Source organism: Sinohyriopsis cumingii, chromosome 2 (genome assembly GCF_028554795.1).
Source record: "Sinohyriopsis cumingii isolate HCF-2022 chromosome 2, ASM2855479v2, whole genome shotgun sequence".
Lineage (NCBI taxonomy): Eukaryota > Metazoa > Mollusca > Bivalvia > Unionida > Unionidae > Sinohyriopsis > Sinohyriopsis cumingii.
In genome coordinates, this window is record NC_142962.1 from 19,078,419 (window position 1) to 19,095,165 (window position 16,747).

At 33.5% G+C, this 16,747-nt stretch overlaps 1 protein-coding gene across 8 annotated transcripts in view; it reads right to left on the bottom strand.

Annotated features, from left to right (window-relative positions):
- The window catches only part of LOC149804420 (ryanodine receptor-like), a 538,410-nt gene that overhangs the window by 92,206 nt on the left and 429,457 nt on the right, over positions 1-16,747 (bottom strand). For 7 of the 8 annotated variants that reach the window (XR_016415653.1, XR_016415652.1, XM_089940121.1 and 4 more), the window contains 6 exons: positions 15,899-15,987; positions 14,696-14,824; positions 8,915-9,019; positions 6,848-6,929; positions 6,276-6,346; positions 2,151-2,216 (listed from right to left, as the gene is read on the bottom strand). Coding sequence is in view for 6 of the 8 variants with exons in the window: in XM_089940121.1 (XP_089796247.1) it covers positions 2,151-2,216; positions 6,276-6,346; positions 6,848-6,929; positions 8,915-9,019; positions 14,696-14,824; positions 15,899-15,987 (542 nt within the window). In the remaining 2 variants the exon portion in view is untranslated. Of the gene's footprint in view, positions 1-1,379; positions 1,460-2,150; positions 2,217-6,275; positions 6,347-6,847; positions 6,930-8,914; positions 9,020-14,695; positions 14,825-15,898; positions 15,988-16,747 lie in introns of all 8 variants that reach the window. The other variant, XM_089940097.1, reaches the window with a different exon arrangement.

Sequence of the window (16,747 nt, forward strand, 5' to 3'; positions counted from 1 at the left end):
TATGGTTTAAAATGTGCAAGTGTGAATACAGATGTATGTATAAATCATAATGCCAATGAGTATGCATTGTTAAAATGTGATGATGATTAGTTTGAAATCCCCATTAATTGCTTACATATATACATCAAAAATCAAAATTCATATACCCCCTGAACAAGCTGCTACAGGTATAGACCGTGTTGAGAAACAGCATTTTGTTTGATGACTAATCTGACACAGTATGCAAATTAAGCAAAATAAGCAAACTTTTACAAATAATTTAAGCCATAAAAACCTAAAACCTTTTACAAAAGTTTTTTCCTGGGCTAGGCTGCTTCTTCATTAAGTACAACTATTTGCTTGTAAAAACTATGCAGGAATCAACCAATGTACCATACTCACTTGCTTAGAAGTTCAGGCAAACTGCAAACAACAAAGATCCTGATCTGTCATAGCATAAGGCACCCACAGATCAGGGTCTGTGTTATTTGTTCTAGTGATAACTCCTAACAAGCTGCACAGACTCAGATCCGCAGATGCATTATGTGATGGTGGATCTCGGTCTGTGCAGTTCACAGTTGGACTTTATTTATAAGCAAGTACAAATGGTGTATCTAATCAGAATTTTAAAAGTCAAAAAAATACTAACACAACACAACGAGCTGAAACACTGAACTACAAAGAGAAATACAGTACAAAAAAACCCAACAAACTAATCTGAGCTGACAATTACCCAGTTCACGTATTCTGTGCCAGCCTTCATCAGTAAGCAAATTATGATATGTTTCTCTAAGTTTCTTAAGAACAGCTGACTTTAAAGTGCAAGTAACTATTTATCTACAGGAGTTATTCCAAACATTTCACTCCAAAAGACATTAGATGTTTCCTCACATGCTTGTCAATATTCAAATTTTCCTGACTGAGGTAATAAAGTTCTCTGATTTTTAACTATAAATTTCAATTATCTCTGAAAGACCATAAAATTCCCCAACTTTTCCCTAACTTTCCTGAAACTGAATGATTTTTCCCTACCCTGTGGGAACCATTAAAAGCTCTTTTATTAGGTAAGTGGGATTTTTGGGAGAAACCTGAAAAACTCTTTGATTACTGACCAAGTGGGGTTTCTTTGGGAACCCTGAGGCTCTTTGTTTACTGACAAGTGGGGATTCTTTGGGAGCCCTGAAAAGCTCTTTGATTATGGACAAGTGGGGTTCTTTGGTTCTCACTTTAATAAATAGGCAGCTTCTTGCAAATAACAGCCCTTATTGTTCTATGATACATAAACTGAAAGTCTGAAAAAATGAAGATAGTAAAGTATCAAACTCTATTAAATAAACATGATTTACAAAATATTAAAAATTAAACAACAAAAGACAAGTCTCTACTGGTAAGCAACACACCGTGAATAAATCTTCTGTGACTCCATCGCTCGACGGAACTCTCTCGCAGATATATAACCATCCTTGTTTGTGTCAAATTCCTATAAATGCAGCAAGAACATTGAAAACAAAGAACACAAATTAAAATGAGTAGTTTGTACTCCTAATATTTTTGATGCAAAACTCTGAATGTAATGAAGCTGGAAATAATACACTTAAAATATGATCATGTTGATTAATTGTGAGACATGGATGCTGTTTGGATAATTTCAGATGCCAATCTGGAGACAAGTGAGAGTCATTCTGTATGGAGGGGTGTACATGTTGGGTTTGTCAGTCTGATCAATTATTGGGACCTTTTGCTTGTTCATATGTATGCAAATTTGTATGCAGTAGATTTTTTCATACAAATAAATGTCATACTGACATGGCTAAATCTTTGGAGGAAGTGGTTATGTTACATGTGTGTTCAAAGATATACAGTGAATCTCTCCTACACAGGCACCATTGGGACCAAATACTGAGCTATTTTGTATTGATGGCCTTTATAGAGAATTGAAATTTGTTTGAATAGCTGTTTGCTTCCAAACACTGACCCCCAAAGTAAGTCCTATCCACCAGGAGACATGCAATAATTTCAGATTTTAAATGTAAAATTTAAATTTTATCAAAATAATTCTGCATGAAACAAGCAATCCAACATCTGTTTTGTAAATGAAAAAATTTCAAGTTATTGTGAAACACTACAAGTATAATCTTTAAGTAAATATATAAAATGATCCTAAGACATACCAAGAAAGCCTCTGAAGTTGTCAGGTCTTTCATCTTCAGGAAGATGTCGAAGAACTTGAGGATCATCTGTAATAAGTACAAAAGATGATAATGATAGTGATAATGATGATGATGAAAATGAGGATTGTTCATTCCTTTTTTGGATTAGTTTACTTCAAGCTAATGGAATATTTAGTCTGAATTTCTTGATGAAGAACTTAGTAAAGACTGAAGATGTGCTTTTACCATCAATTTGCTTCCATGCAGGTAACAGTGTCAATTTCAAAGGTTTAAGTGATGTGAACCATCCATCAAAGATCCCATTCCCACTGCTTGCTAACAAGAGTTTAACTTTCACTGGTCAACAGCCAAATGTCAATGGAATTTCAATTTATATATCATCTCAAATGAAAAATGGTCATGCATGTGCTGACTTGATAACCTGTATGGTGAAGCATGTATTTATATTGCAACAAAACTATAGTTCCAAATAATGTATTATGATTCTGTGTACAAAGAAGCAAATTATGGTATTTTTATCCCTCACTTACCATGGTGCAGTCATCATCCTTTATTCTCAAAATAACATAAATTATTTGAATAGATCAGAAATAAAGATGGAAAACTTAATATTGAGCTGTAACCTTGACCATGAAGATAAGGCACACAATGTGGTACACAAAATACCTTCGAGTGATGATGTATAAGCATAACATGTGTTATACCCTAATCTCAAATACCTACACTGCAGAAGGGATAGGGTGATGGACAACTTCAAATGCTGAGCCAAGATACTGACCTTGAATATAGGCCCCCTAATATGGTATGAGACAACTTCTAGTGATAAAGTACATGTGTACCAAGTTTCATCCCTTAATCTCAAATGACTATAATGTTATAGAGATGGATGAAAAGTGTGATAAAAATTGGAAGATAATGAACCATGACCTTAACCTTGAAACTGGTCCCACCCCCATGAGGAACACAGCACAGTTTTTAACGACAATGTGTAAGTATACCAGGTATTATTCCTTTATCTCAAACGACTGAAAGTTACAGAGCAGCAATAGGTAAAGGGATAATGTAAAAGTTAAAATATTGAGTTATGGCCGTAACCTCAAAGCAGGAACCTTCAGTGTGTTTATGGTGCAAATGAACAATAGATAAAGGGTTATTGGAAAATTTAAAATACCGAGTTATGGCCGTAACCTCAAAGCAGGAACCTCCAGTGTGATTATGGAGCAAATGAGCAATAGATAAAGGGTTATTGGAAAATTTAAAATACTGAGTTGTGATGTTAACCTCAAAGCAAGAACCTCCAGTGTGATAAGTGATACACATAACTGTGATGAAATTAAAAATGTACCATGTTTCATCCCTCAGTCTCAAAAGACTTAAAACCATTGTGTGGAATGGAATGGGTGATAGAGAACTGAGAATACTAAGCCATGACCTGTTCCTTTAAGTTTCAACTCCCAATGTGGTACAGAACACACAACGTAGTGATAAAGTACACGTATACCAAATTTCATTTCTAATTCTCAAATGGTTTTAAAGTTATCAAACAGATGGTGATATGAAAACATGAAATATTGAGCCATGAACTTGATAATGAAGACAGGACCCCAATGTGCATGACCAGTACAGCCTTGTCTCTGGCAACAATAATACTGTTTCAGAATGATGGATAATGCCATTTTCTGATTTCATATAAATAAGTTTCAGGAAAACAAAACCTTCAATTTTTGAGGGGTCATCGGTATTTGTTATCTGACGGAACTTAATGAAATTTCAAGAAATAAATAGTTACAATGTAAAGCTGAAACTTTGTACAAGACAATTTTACTGTGAGAAAGCAGTTAGGAAAACATAAAACTGAGTAGAAACATGGCATTAAATGGTAAAAGTGCAATGGCAAGATATTTCAAATTAAGAATGTGTTGATAACTGGTACAAAGACTGGTATATCTGGCATCATTAATGAGGCTTCATAGAAAATCATTACCAATTTTACAGGAAAACTTCAAAACTTAAAATCGTTGCATTTATCAGTCCATATTACAAGTCCAAAATTCTTTCTATGCAAACAAGTTATCTTATTTGTTTAGAATGTCTGCTTCTGTTACCAAAAAAAACATTTTCATTTCAAAGTTAATGTTCTTTTGAAACATTACTGAAAATCAGCACTAAAATAATGTCAACAGTCAGCTGACCAAGAAGCGCAGCTGCTGAATTCAAAGTAAGAATGTCAAAATGATGAGAGTAACCTTTCACAAGAAAATCACTTCATTGCTGATATGAACAACCACTGACAGAGAACAGTCATGTGTAGATGAATTCTAAGCATTAAAACTTTTTTTTTTGTAAAATGTCAATGTACGATGCTAAATAGATCTTACCACATAACCTAGAGAAAGAATAATGACTTGAGCCTATATATCACCTGTACTTCATCATGCACGTATGCTACAGATAGTATGGCATTTGTTTGTAATCATTATTGTCTTAACTATGGATCCTAAAGTTTACATTCACTTTCAAAATTAATTCTTGCCACATGTGTGATAAATGTAAGCAGTGTACATGATATGAACTTGTTGTGAATCAGACGAATGCAATAAATGATAGCTATCATACACAAATGTCTGGTATGTTTTGTCATTAGATAGAGATATTTGTTCTGTTATTTTCATTTGTACACTGGTTTGAATAATTTGCTCAAATGGGACCATGGATATAGTATAGAAATTAAACGCAAACTAAAGCAAAATTAATAACTTGTACAAAAAGCACTTTTATAAAACATCATTTATTGAGAAAGAGCATCCAAGTTACCACTTAATGCAGAATAGTATGTAAATGTTCTGCCTGTGTATATGCTAACAGGTAAATGCACATCTAGTGAATCAACAGAGGTGTACATTGCAGCTAAACCTGATATTTTTCTCCATGTTACACACAGACAATGGCATTAATGTATAGTTTGTAGAAGTAAAGACATAAAATTGGCACATGCCAAAGATGTACATCAATGGTGTTTCTACCATCTGTTTCTTTTTAGTGTGTTGAGTCACATGGCAAAGCAATAAAACCCACTACAGATGCATCAAAATGGACATGCACCACATGCAGCAGACATGCTGTGGAAACTAAATCCCTTAACCCACGTCCATATCTACCATAGTGAGTGGGCAAAATCCATAATCCATGATGCTTTTACTTTACTCTGTGTGTGTGTGTGTGTGTGTGTGTGTGTGTCTATATATATATATATATATATATATATGTATGGTTTGGTCTCACTAGAGTGCATCCCATTTGAGCGCCGCTCAGTGAGACGCTGAAATTATTTTTTTTCTCATTAGGCTTAATCCCATTAGGGCGCAAAAAAATCTCACTAGAGCGCATTCACAATAGGGTGCGGAGAAAAATATTAAGTTCAACAAAATTGAATTGCCATCACGTTTGATATTATATATATATATATATATATATATATATATATATATATATATATATATATATATATATATAATAATAATAATAATATGTACAAAAACGGTGGTCTCGTCACTATTAGAAAATAATTACTAGACAGAAACCAGAGAAACATCAATACACATAATTTTATACAACTTTTATACCTTACACCGGTTTATTCTTTTTTGTACGCAAATAAACAAGTCGATAAAAAATGTAATGCAAATTAAAATATATAAACTGATCATTCATAGCACAAACACAATATTATATGAATAAAACAATATATATAAAATAAATATAAAGTTACAGTTAACACGTGTTTTTCATTGTTCGCGCTCTAGTGATACTAGTTCTTCGCGCTCTAATGGGATGCGCCCTAATAAGATTAGCTCTAGTAGGACAAAAATATTTTCTGTGCTCTAATGTGGTAAGCTGTAATGGTTTGCGCTTTAATGAGACGTTACCATATACATACATATATATATTACATATATATATATATATATATAAAATAATAATAATAATAATAACATGGAACAAGTATCCCTTGATAAAATGGGTATTTCCAGACTCAACTCATCTCATGGGACAAGCAGATTTAGTAATTTTGTTCCTACTCTATTTAGTTTTAAAAATGATCAACCATTACATTTACTGTCATACCTCGACATTGCTAGATGACTCCACCAATGTGTCCACCATCTGTTTTCCAATCGGTCCATTCATCACATTACCTATGTGGAATAAAGAAAAATTACTCCAGGCTCTGTATTTCGTCCAAAATTACAAAAATGATCTGCAGCTTGTTTTAATCATTATTGTGATCTGAATCAACTCTATATCATATTACATCAATGTTTTACAAACACACACACACACATCTGGAAGAACATATTTATGTGAGATGAAAGTCACAATGATGTGTCTTGTTTGAATCATTTGATCTGAAACAACTGTATAGCATATCAAATCAATCTTACACACACACACACACACACACACACACACACAAATGCATGCAAATCTGGAAGAACTGATATATAAGACATGAATGTCACAATGTTAAGCATATTATCATACAATCTAGCTCCTGTGCAACTTTGTACAATGTAAATTATGTTAGGTTGTTATGTTTTTATTTTTACTTTGTATTTAATAAAAAAGACACAGACTGTTATGTTTATATTTCTGCTTTGTACTGAATAACAAGACACAGATTGTTTTAGTGAAATTACCTTCTAGCATGGACAGAAGCATTATCATCATCTCCTTCTGAAGTTTCATAAATTCCCTCAACAAATCCAGCTGTTCCACATCCTGTAAGACACAGTAAAAAGCATATGATCCTGTAAGACACAGTAATAATCATATGATCTTGTAAGACACAGTAAAAAGCATATGATCCTGTAAGATCTGGTAAAAGCATATGATCCTGTAAGACACAGTAAAATCATATGATCCTGTATGACACAGTAAAATCATGATCCTGTATGACTGTAAAAAGCATATGATCCTGTAAGACACAGCAAAAGCATATCATCCTGTAAGACACAGTAAAATCATATTATCCTGTATGACACAGTAAAATCATATGATCCTGTATGACACAGTAAAATCATGATCCTGTAAGGCATAGTAAAAAGCATGATCCTGTAAGACACAGTAAAAGCATATGTTCCTGTAAGACAGTAAAAACACATGATCCTGTAAGACAGTAAAAACACATGATCCTGTAAGATATAGTAAAAGCATATGATCCTGTAAGACATAGTAAAGAGCATATGATCCTGTAAACCAGAGTAAAAAGCATATGATCCTGTAAGACACAGTAAAAGCATTTGACCCTGTAAGCCATAGTAAAAGCATATGATCCTGTAAGACACAGTAAAAGCATATGATCCTGTACGACACAGTAAAAAGCATATGATCCTGTAAGACACAGTAAAATCATATGATCCTGTAAGACACAGTAAAAAGCATATGATCCTGTAAGATATAGTAAAAGCATATGATCCTATAAAACACAGTAAAATCATATGATCCCGTAAGACACAGTAAAAAGCATACGATCCTGTAAGATATAGTAAAAGCATATGATCCTGTAAGACATAGTAAAGAGCATATTATCATGTAAACCATAGTAAAAGCATATGATCCTCTAAGACACAGTAAAAGCATATGATCCTGTAAGACACAGTAAAAGCATATGATCCTGTAAGACACAGTTAAAGCATATGATCCTGTAAGAGACAGTAAAAGCATATGATCCTGTAAGACATAGTAAAGAGCATATGATCCTGTAAGACATAGTAAAATCATATGATCCTGTAAGATATAGTAAAAGCATATGATCCTGTAAGCCATAGCAAAAGCATATGATCCTGTAAGACACAGTAAAAGTATATGATCCTGTAAGACACAGTAAAAAGCATCCTGTAAGATACAGTAAAAACATATGATCCTGTAAGATATAGTAAAACAATATGATCCTGTAAGACAGAGTAAAACAATATGATCCTGTAAGACAAAGTAAAAAGCATATGATCCTGTAAGACACAGTAAAAAGCATATGATCCTGTAAGACACAGTAAAAGCACATGATCCTGTAAGACACAGTAAAAGCATATGATCCTGTAAGACATAGTAAAAAGCATATGATCATGTAAGACATAGTAAAAGCATATGATCCTGTAAGACATAGTGAAAGCACCTAATGCTGTAAGACACTGTAAAGCATATGATCCTGTAAGACAGTAAAAACCATATGATCCTGTAAGACATAGTAAAAAGCATATGATCCTGTAAGATTACTTTCACTGTTGTCTATTTTCTCTGAAAAAGATTGAAAGAAGCAGTGCACAAAGTTATTTTAGAAGTCAAGACCTAGCTTACATAACTTAACAGTTGACCATTCCACTAAACAGGCTTATTTAACTATCTCCCAAAGTTTATATATGCTGATTTTACCTATTTTACTACATCTTCTTAAAATTTTCTTTTAAAGACAAGGCATAATTAATTCAGTCTCTTGCTCATAATCAAAGTCATGTGACTGAGGTCATGATGATATAAATTTATGTACTAAGTTTTACAGAAACTCAATCAGAAATTTAGTTCTTAGATCTACTGAGGTAACAAACTGACTGTCAAATGCAATGTGTCTCACTGATACAGACTTTGTATTTGAAGTCTGTTGAAATGCAGACAAAAATATGGCCAGGTAAGCTAAAAATGTGAATGCTAATGTTACATGTAAAATACAGATTCGTCTTCCATAAACAGAAACCTAGATGATCACTTACCCTGGAGAGTTTTTCCTGCATGTGGGCAAAGATATAAAGGAATCCTCCCACAGCATCCCACAGCCTACTGTGTGCCAGGGTCAGCTGATTCAGAGAGCAGGGGCCCTAGAATACAACAAGATGACGTCATCCAAAGGATAGGCATACAGTGATTCTAACATAAACTAGTGGATTTAACTAGTATGTGAATTAGAGTAACTAATGGTAATATATGGTTATCAGGGATGTTCCTGTGAAACACATTTGGCACCTGGGAAGGCACTTTGATTGTTGAGTAGTTGTTCACAGATGCAACTTAAAAGTCTGTGACATTGTCATATTGAACTCTTTAGGAAATCAGAGTAGCCTTGTACGTAATTTTTTTAAAAACAGACTTTCCTGGGTACCATATACTTTTTAATGGAACACCCTTTGTCCTCAAGGTTTTAATAAAGTCTATAGTTCATCACTATAGATGTGATAGGATTTAGTCTTATGATGGATGTGTTATGATCGAGTCTTATGATGGATATAATAGGATTAAGTCTTATGATGGATGGGAGATGATTAAGTCTTATGACGGATGTAATAGAATTAAGTCTTATGATGGATCAGAGATGATTAAGTCTTAAGATGGATGTAATAGAATTAAGTCTTATGATGGATCAGAGAGAATTAAGTCTTATGATGGATGTGATGGGATAGGATTTAGTCCTATAGATGTGATAGGATTTAGTCTTATGATGGATGTGTTATGATCGAGTCTTATGATGGATATAATAGGATTAAGTCTTATGATGGATGAGAGATGATTAAGTCTTATGACGGATGTAATAGAATTAAGTCTTATGATGGATCAGAGAGGATTAAGTCTTATGATGGATGTAATAGAATTAAGTCTTATGATGGATCAGAGAGAATTAAGTCTTATGATGGATGTGATGGGATTAAGTCTTATGATGGATGTGATATGATCGAGTCTTATGATGGATGTAACAGGATTAAGTCTTATGATGGATGAGAGATGATTAAGTCTTATGACGGATGTAGTAGGATTAAATCTTATGATGGATCAGAGAGGATTAAATCTTATGATGGATGTGATATGATTTAGTTTTATGATGGATGAGAGAGGATTAAGTCTTATGATGGATGAGAGAGGATTAAGTCTTATGATGGATGTGACAGAATTAAGTCTTAAGATGGATGTAATAGGATTAAGTCTTATGATGGATGAGAGAGGATTAAGTCTTATGATGGATGAGAGATGATTAAGTCTTATGACGGATGTAATAGAATTAAGTCTTATGATGGATCAGAGAGGATTAAGTCTTATGATGGATGTAATAGAATTAAGTCTTATGATGGATCAGAGAGAATTAAGTCTTATGATGGATGTGATGGGATTAAGTCTTATGATGGATGTGATATGATCGAGTCTTATGATGGATGTAACAGGATTAAGTCTTATGATGGATGAGAGATGATTAAGTCTTATGACGGCTGTAGTAGGATTAAATCTTATGATGGATCAGAGAGGATTAAATCTTATGATGGATGTGATATGATTTAGTTTTATGATGGATGAGAGAGGATTAAGTCTTATGATGGATGAGAGAGGATTAAGTCTTATGATGGATGTGACAGAATTAAGTCTTAAGATGGATGTAATAGGATTAAGTCTTATGATGGATGAGAGAGGATTAAGTCTTATGATGGATGAGAGAGGATTAAGTCTTATGACGGATGTAATAGGATTAAGTCTTATGATGGATCAGAGAGAATTAAGTCTTATGATGGATGTGATGGGATTAAGTCTTATGATGGATGTGATATGATCGAGTCTTATGATGGATGTAATAGGATTAAGTCTTATGATGGATGAGAGATGATTAAGTCTTATGACGGATGTAATAGAATTAAGTCTCATGATGGATCAGAGAGAATTAAGTCTTATGATGGATGTGATGGGATTAAGTCTTATGATGGATGTGATATGATCGAGTCTTATGATGGATGTAACAGGATTAAGTCTTATGATGGATGAGAGATGATTAAGTCTTATGACGGATGTAATAGGATTAAACCTTATGATGGATCAGAGAGGATTAAATCTTATGATGAATGTGATGGGATTAAGTCTGATGATGGATGTGATATGATTTAGTCTTATGATGGATGTAAAATGATTAAGACTTATGATGGATGAGTGAGGATTAAGTCTTATGATGGATGGGACAGGATTAAGTCTTATGATGGATGTGATAGGATTTAGTCTTATGATGGATGTAATAGGATTAAGTCTTATGATGGATGTAAGAGGATTAAGTCTTATGATGGATGTAATAGGATTAAGTCTTATGATGGATCAGAGAGGATTAAGTCTTATGATGGATGTGACAGGATTAAGTCTTACAATGGACGTGACAGGATTAAGTCTTATGATGGATGTAATAGGATTAAGTCTTATGATGGATGAGGATTAAATCTTATGATGGATGTGACAGGATTAAGTGTCAAGATGGATGTAAGAGGATTAAGTCTTAAGATGGATGTAATAGGATTAAGTCTTATGATGGATCAGAGAGGATTAAGTCTTATGATGGATGTGCAGGATTAAGTCTTATGATGGATGTGATGGGATTAAGTCTTATGATGGATGTGATATGATCGAGTCTTATGATGGATGTAATAGGATTAAGTCTTATGATGGATGAGAGATGGTTAAGTCTTATGACGGATGTAATAGAATTAAGTCTCATGATGGATCAGAGAAAATTAAGTCTTATGATGGACGTGATGGGATTAAGTCTTATGATGGATGTGATATGACCGAGTCTTATGATGGATGTAACAGGATTAAGTCTTATGATGGATGAGAGATGATTAAGTCTTATGACGATGTAATAGGATTAAATCTCATGATGGATCAGAGAGGATTAAATCTTATGATGGATGTGATGGGATTAAGTCTGATGATGGATGTGATATGATTTAGACTTATGATGGATGTAAAATGATTAAGTCTTATGATGGATGAGAGAGGATTAAGTCTTATGATGGAAGGGACAGGATTAAGTCTTATGATGGATGTGATAGGATTTAGTCTATGATGGATGTAACAGGATTAAGTCTTATGATGGATGTAAGAGGATTAAGTCTTATGATGGATGTAATAGGATTAAGTCTTATGATGGATCAGAGAGGATTAAGTCTTATTATGGATGTGACAGGATTAAGTCTTACAATGGATGTGACAGGATTAAGTCTTATGATGGATGTAATAGGATTAAGTCTTATGATGGATGAGGATTAAATCTTATGATGGATGTGACAGGATTAAGTGTTAAGATGGATGTAAGAGGATTAAGTCTTAAGATGGATGTAATAGGATTAAGTCTTATGATGGATCAGAGAGGATTAAGTCTTATGACGATGTGCAGGATTAAGTCTTATGATGGATGTGACAGGATTAAGTCTTATGATGAATGTGATAGGCTTATCTTATGATGTATGTGATAAGATTAAATCTTATGATGAATGTGAAAGGATTAAGTCTTATGATGGATGTGACAGAATTAAGTCTTAAGATGGATGTAATAGGATTAAGTCTTATGATGGATGAGAGAGGATTAAGTCTTATGATGGATGAGAGAGGATTAAGTCTTATGACGGATGTAATAGGATTAAGTCTTATGATGGATCAGAGAGAATTAAGTCTTATGATGGATGTGATGGGATTAAGTCTTATGATGGATGTGATATGATCGAGTCTTATGATGGATGTAATAGGATTAAGTCTTATGATGGATGAGAGATGATTAAGTCTTATGACGGATGTAATAGGATTAAGTCTTATGATGGATGTGATGGGATTAAGTCTTATGATGGATGTGATGGGATTAAGTCTTATGATGGATGTGACAGGATTAAGGCTTATGATGGCTGTGATATGATTTAGTCTTATGATGGATGTAAAATGATTAAGTCTTACGATGGATGAGAGAGGATTAAGTCTTATGATGGATGTAATAGGATTAAGTCTTATGACGGATGTAATAGGATTAAGTCTTATGATGGATGACGATCAAATCTTATGATGGATGTGACAGGATTAAGTGTTCAGATAGATGTAATAGGATTAAGTCTTATGATGGATCAGAGAGGATTAAGTCTTAAGATGGATGTAATAGGATTAAGTCTTATGATAGATGTAAGAGGATTAAGTCTTATGATGGATGTGCTGGATTAAGTCTTATGATGGATGTGACAGGATTAAGTCTTATGATGAATGTGATAAGATTAAATCTTATGATGGATCAGAGATGATTAAGTCTTATGATGGAATTTATAGGATTAAGTCTGATGATGTATGTGATAGGATTAAGTCTTATGGTGGATGTGAAAGGATTAAGTCTTATGATGGATGTGACAGAATTAAGTCTTAAGATGGATGTTATAGGATTAAGTCTTATGATGGATGAGAGAGGATTAAGTCTTATGATCCATATGACAGGATTAAGTCTTATGATGGATGTAATAGAATTAAGTCATATGATGGATGTAATAAGATTAAGTCTTATCATGGATGTGACAGGAATAAGTTTTACCAGGAATGTAATATGATTAAGTCTTTTGATGGCTGTGGTAGCATTAAGTCTTATGATGGATGTGACAGTACATAACACATTATGATAGATGTGATCAGATTAAGTCCATTGTGGAGATTTAAATTTCATAATTTCAGTTGAAAGAAAAAAAAAACACTTAGTCAAACAGGTTTTCCAGACCATTAAATGATGGACCTTACAAAAGGTTTTAGACCTAAATGCAAGAGTTAAAAGAACTAAAGTATTCACCTATCCCCAAGCAGTTTCTACCCCTGCTTGCAATTTTAAAAGTGAAAGGCATCAAGGATAACATCTTCACTAGCCAAAGTTCCAATACAATAACCTTTTCTACACTTTGGCAGATTAAACAGTTATTTAAGTGCTTTATCCTAGCGAATCTGTTGGATTTCGTGAGTTGCCTCCCTTAGTAAGTAATGCCAACTAACTAATAGTGTCTAACAGTAGTGTGTTGTACATCGGCCTCAAATGGTGGAGGCAATTGACTTAAAAAGGATACTTAATTTACCATCGAAGGTATGGCTATGTACAAAAAGGAAGCCATTATATGTGTATTTGAATGAAAGGTATTTGTACAAACACAGACTGGCAGTGGAAAATTGCTTATTTATCATTCCATTCTAGCTGTGTGCTGCCCTTGTCATATACATAGGTAGCAACTGTGTCATCTGCATCAAATAAATGCAATGTCAACTTTTAATTATTTGTCAAAATGATATCAAAATAAAAAGGGCAAGTAATGTAACTAATGTACATGGGTTTAAAGCCATGTAACTCCCAATTGTTATGCAAATTTATTGAATTATTAGGAACTTATCAGAGACAATGAACTATCTCTTGTTGTCTGAAAATACTGACTCACACATGCAAATATCTCAGAAGTGTTTGTAAAAAGCTCCAATTTTGGTTTGAAACATGAACAAGACGACAATGCAGAAGAACCCCTGCAACAATCTGGTTTGAAATTATAACTGATGAATGAAATAGCTAATTTTTGTCAATTATTTTTATATCCATGATGCTTTTCTTTTCAATTTTAGAATAAGGATGGGGGTGGGGTTGGAAGTTTACAAACTGTCCAAAGTTGTGGGGGAGAGGGGTAGTAAAGGTATATTACAGTATGAAATGACATTTTATGTGAAAATCTCACATAAATATGATCCCACCACCTCACCTGGATATATTCTGTGAGTGTCCTGAAGACCTGTGTGGCAACCATGATGGCACGGCAGAAGTTGTCCTTCCCTGCCTGGTCAATAGTGTCTTTCCCAGAGTAGTGCCAGTAGAAGTCCATGATGGACTCCTGCAACAGAACATACACAAAATATTACAATGAGATGATGATGATGATGATGATGATGATGATGATGATGATGATGATGATGATTATTATTGTTATTATGATTTGTTCTTCTAAGTTGCTGTTGATACTAATGTTGTTACAGTGGTCCCTCACTATAAGGTACCTTAATATAGCACAATGATTCATTTATCAGGGGTATGCTCATGAAACACAGCCCCTCATTCAATTTTTTAAAAATATTTCTCTACTCTATTCAGCCAAATTTGACAGCAGATCTTCATCATTTGTGTAACACTGAAAGAATTTCGAACTAGAATACTTGCTGTAATGTGAAAAAGTCTGTTAGAGATGTTTGACGATTCATTTAATTGACCTGCCATAATATAATCTGTATGAAATTTAACGGCCCAAATAAAAATCTCATCAAATTCTGTGGTTAAGGGTGTTTATTTATTAGCCAAAATGATTGCCATATTTGCTGATGGACAGCATCAGTCAAAATGCTCAGATGAGAAAGAAAATAAACCATACATACTTTTGTTAAACTGGTAATGAGAAGAAATCAATAAAGGATGCTACTGTAACAATAGAACTTAAATGCCATTTTTAAAAATGACAGTAAAATCTTTAAAGTTTGGATTTTTATTTGCTATGCATTCCATTCATTTTTCAAATCTGTTTATTCCACATAAAATTATCCAGACCACATGACTTCAAAATAAAGATTTACTTTCAAATGCTGAAATTTCTTTTACTACCAGACAATATTTAAAATGTAGAATTTTCTTTTACAGACAATCTGACAAGATATTCAAATGTTGAAACTTTGTTTACAATCTGACATTACATTCAAATTTTGAATTTTCTTTTACAGACAATCTGATAATATATTCAAATGTTAATTTTCTTGTACAGACAATCAGATAGAATACAATATTAGCATACTGACACATTATGTTCCATGTTCAATATTTCTTTAAAGTTTAATGGGGCTGTCTGTATAGGTGTGTGCTCAAACAGATATTTATAATTAGTAGACACCATGAACTTTTCAAGAGAACAAAGTTATTTTACCTGGAGTCTCAGCAGATAATCAACAGTGCAGATAACAATGTTGACGGTGGTATTGTTGCCAGCCTGGGTTCTGAGATAGTTCTGGAAATCTAGAAGATCAAAGGTTATGATTTTGTTGATGCCAGAAAAGGAAACCATACATTTAGAAAGTACACTACAACTGTGGCCCTTTATTTCTGAGGTAATTACGTATCAACTCAATCTTGCCCATACTGTTGGATCATTTATTTTTTGTCGGTCTAAATTTTCAAGGTCTTGTAGAAAAAGATATTTTTGTGGGTAATTCAATTTTTGGTTTCACCTGTCAAACTTTACATATTTTTAGGTATAGCAATCTATAAATACACAAAATAAACTAAACCAAAGAATAAAACTGTACCAAAAGAAAACGACTGTCACTTGATTGGTTAAAGCAATACTACTACATGTATCAACACAAACAAAAACCTGCTGAGATCAACCATTTCTGCTGAGTTTATGTCTGAAGTGCATAAAATGAATGAAAGTCAATGTTGCCAGCAATACTAACAATGCTCAATCACTTACACCATGTTTTTGTTTGAATGGAAGCTGATGCAGCCAACAACACTAAGCCAATTGGTTAATAAAGAGAATCTATATGACCTCTGACTTAAACCATGGTCCATTAATAAGCACCATCAGTATTTCTAATGAACATTGGACAAAAAAATTGGTTGAAGAGTAGAAGAATTCAACTTAGACAAACTCAGGTCTAACACCTGTTTCAGTCACCATTGCAGAAAAGCAAGCAAAGAAAGTATAACAAGGAAAATGAGGAAATTTGCCCCAAAAAAAGAGCAGGTACTCAGTTGATAACAGTGTTGCCAA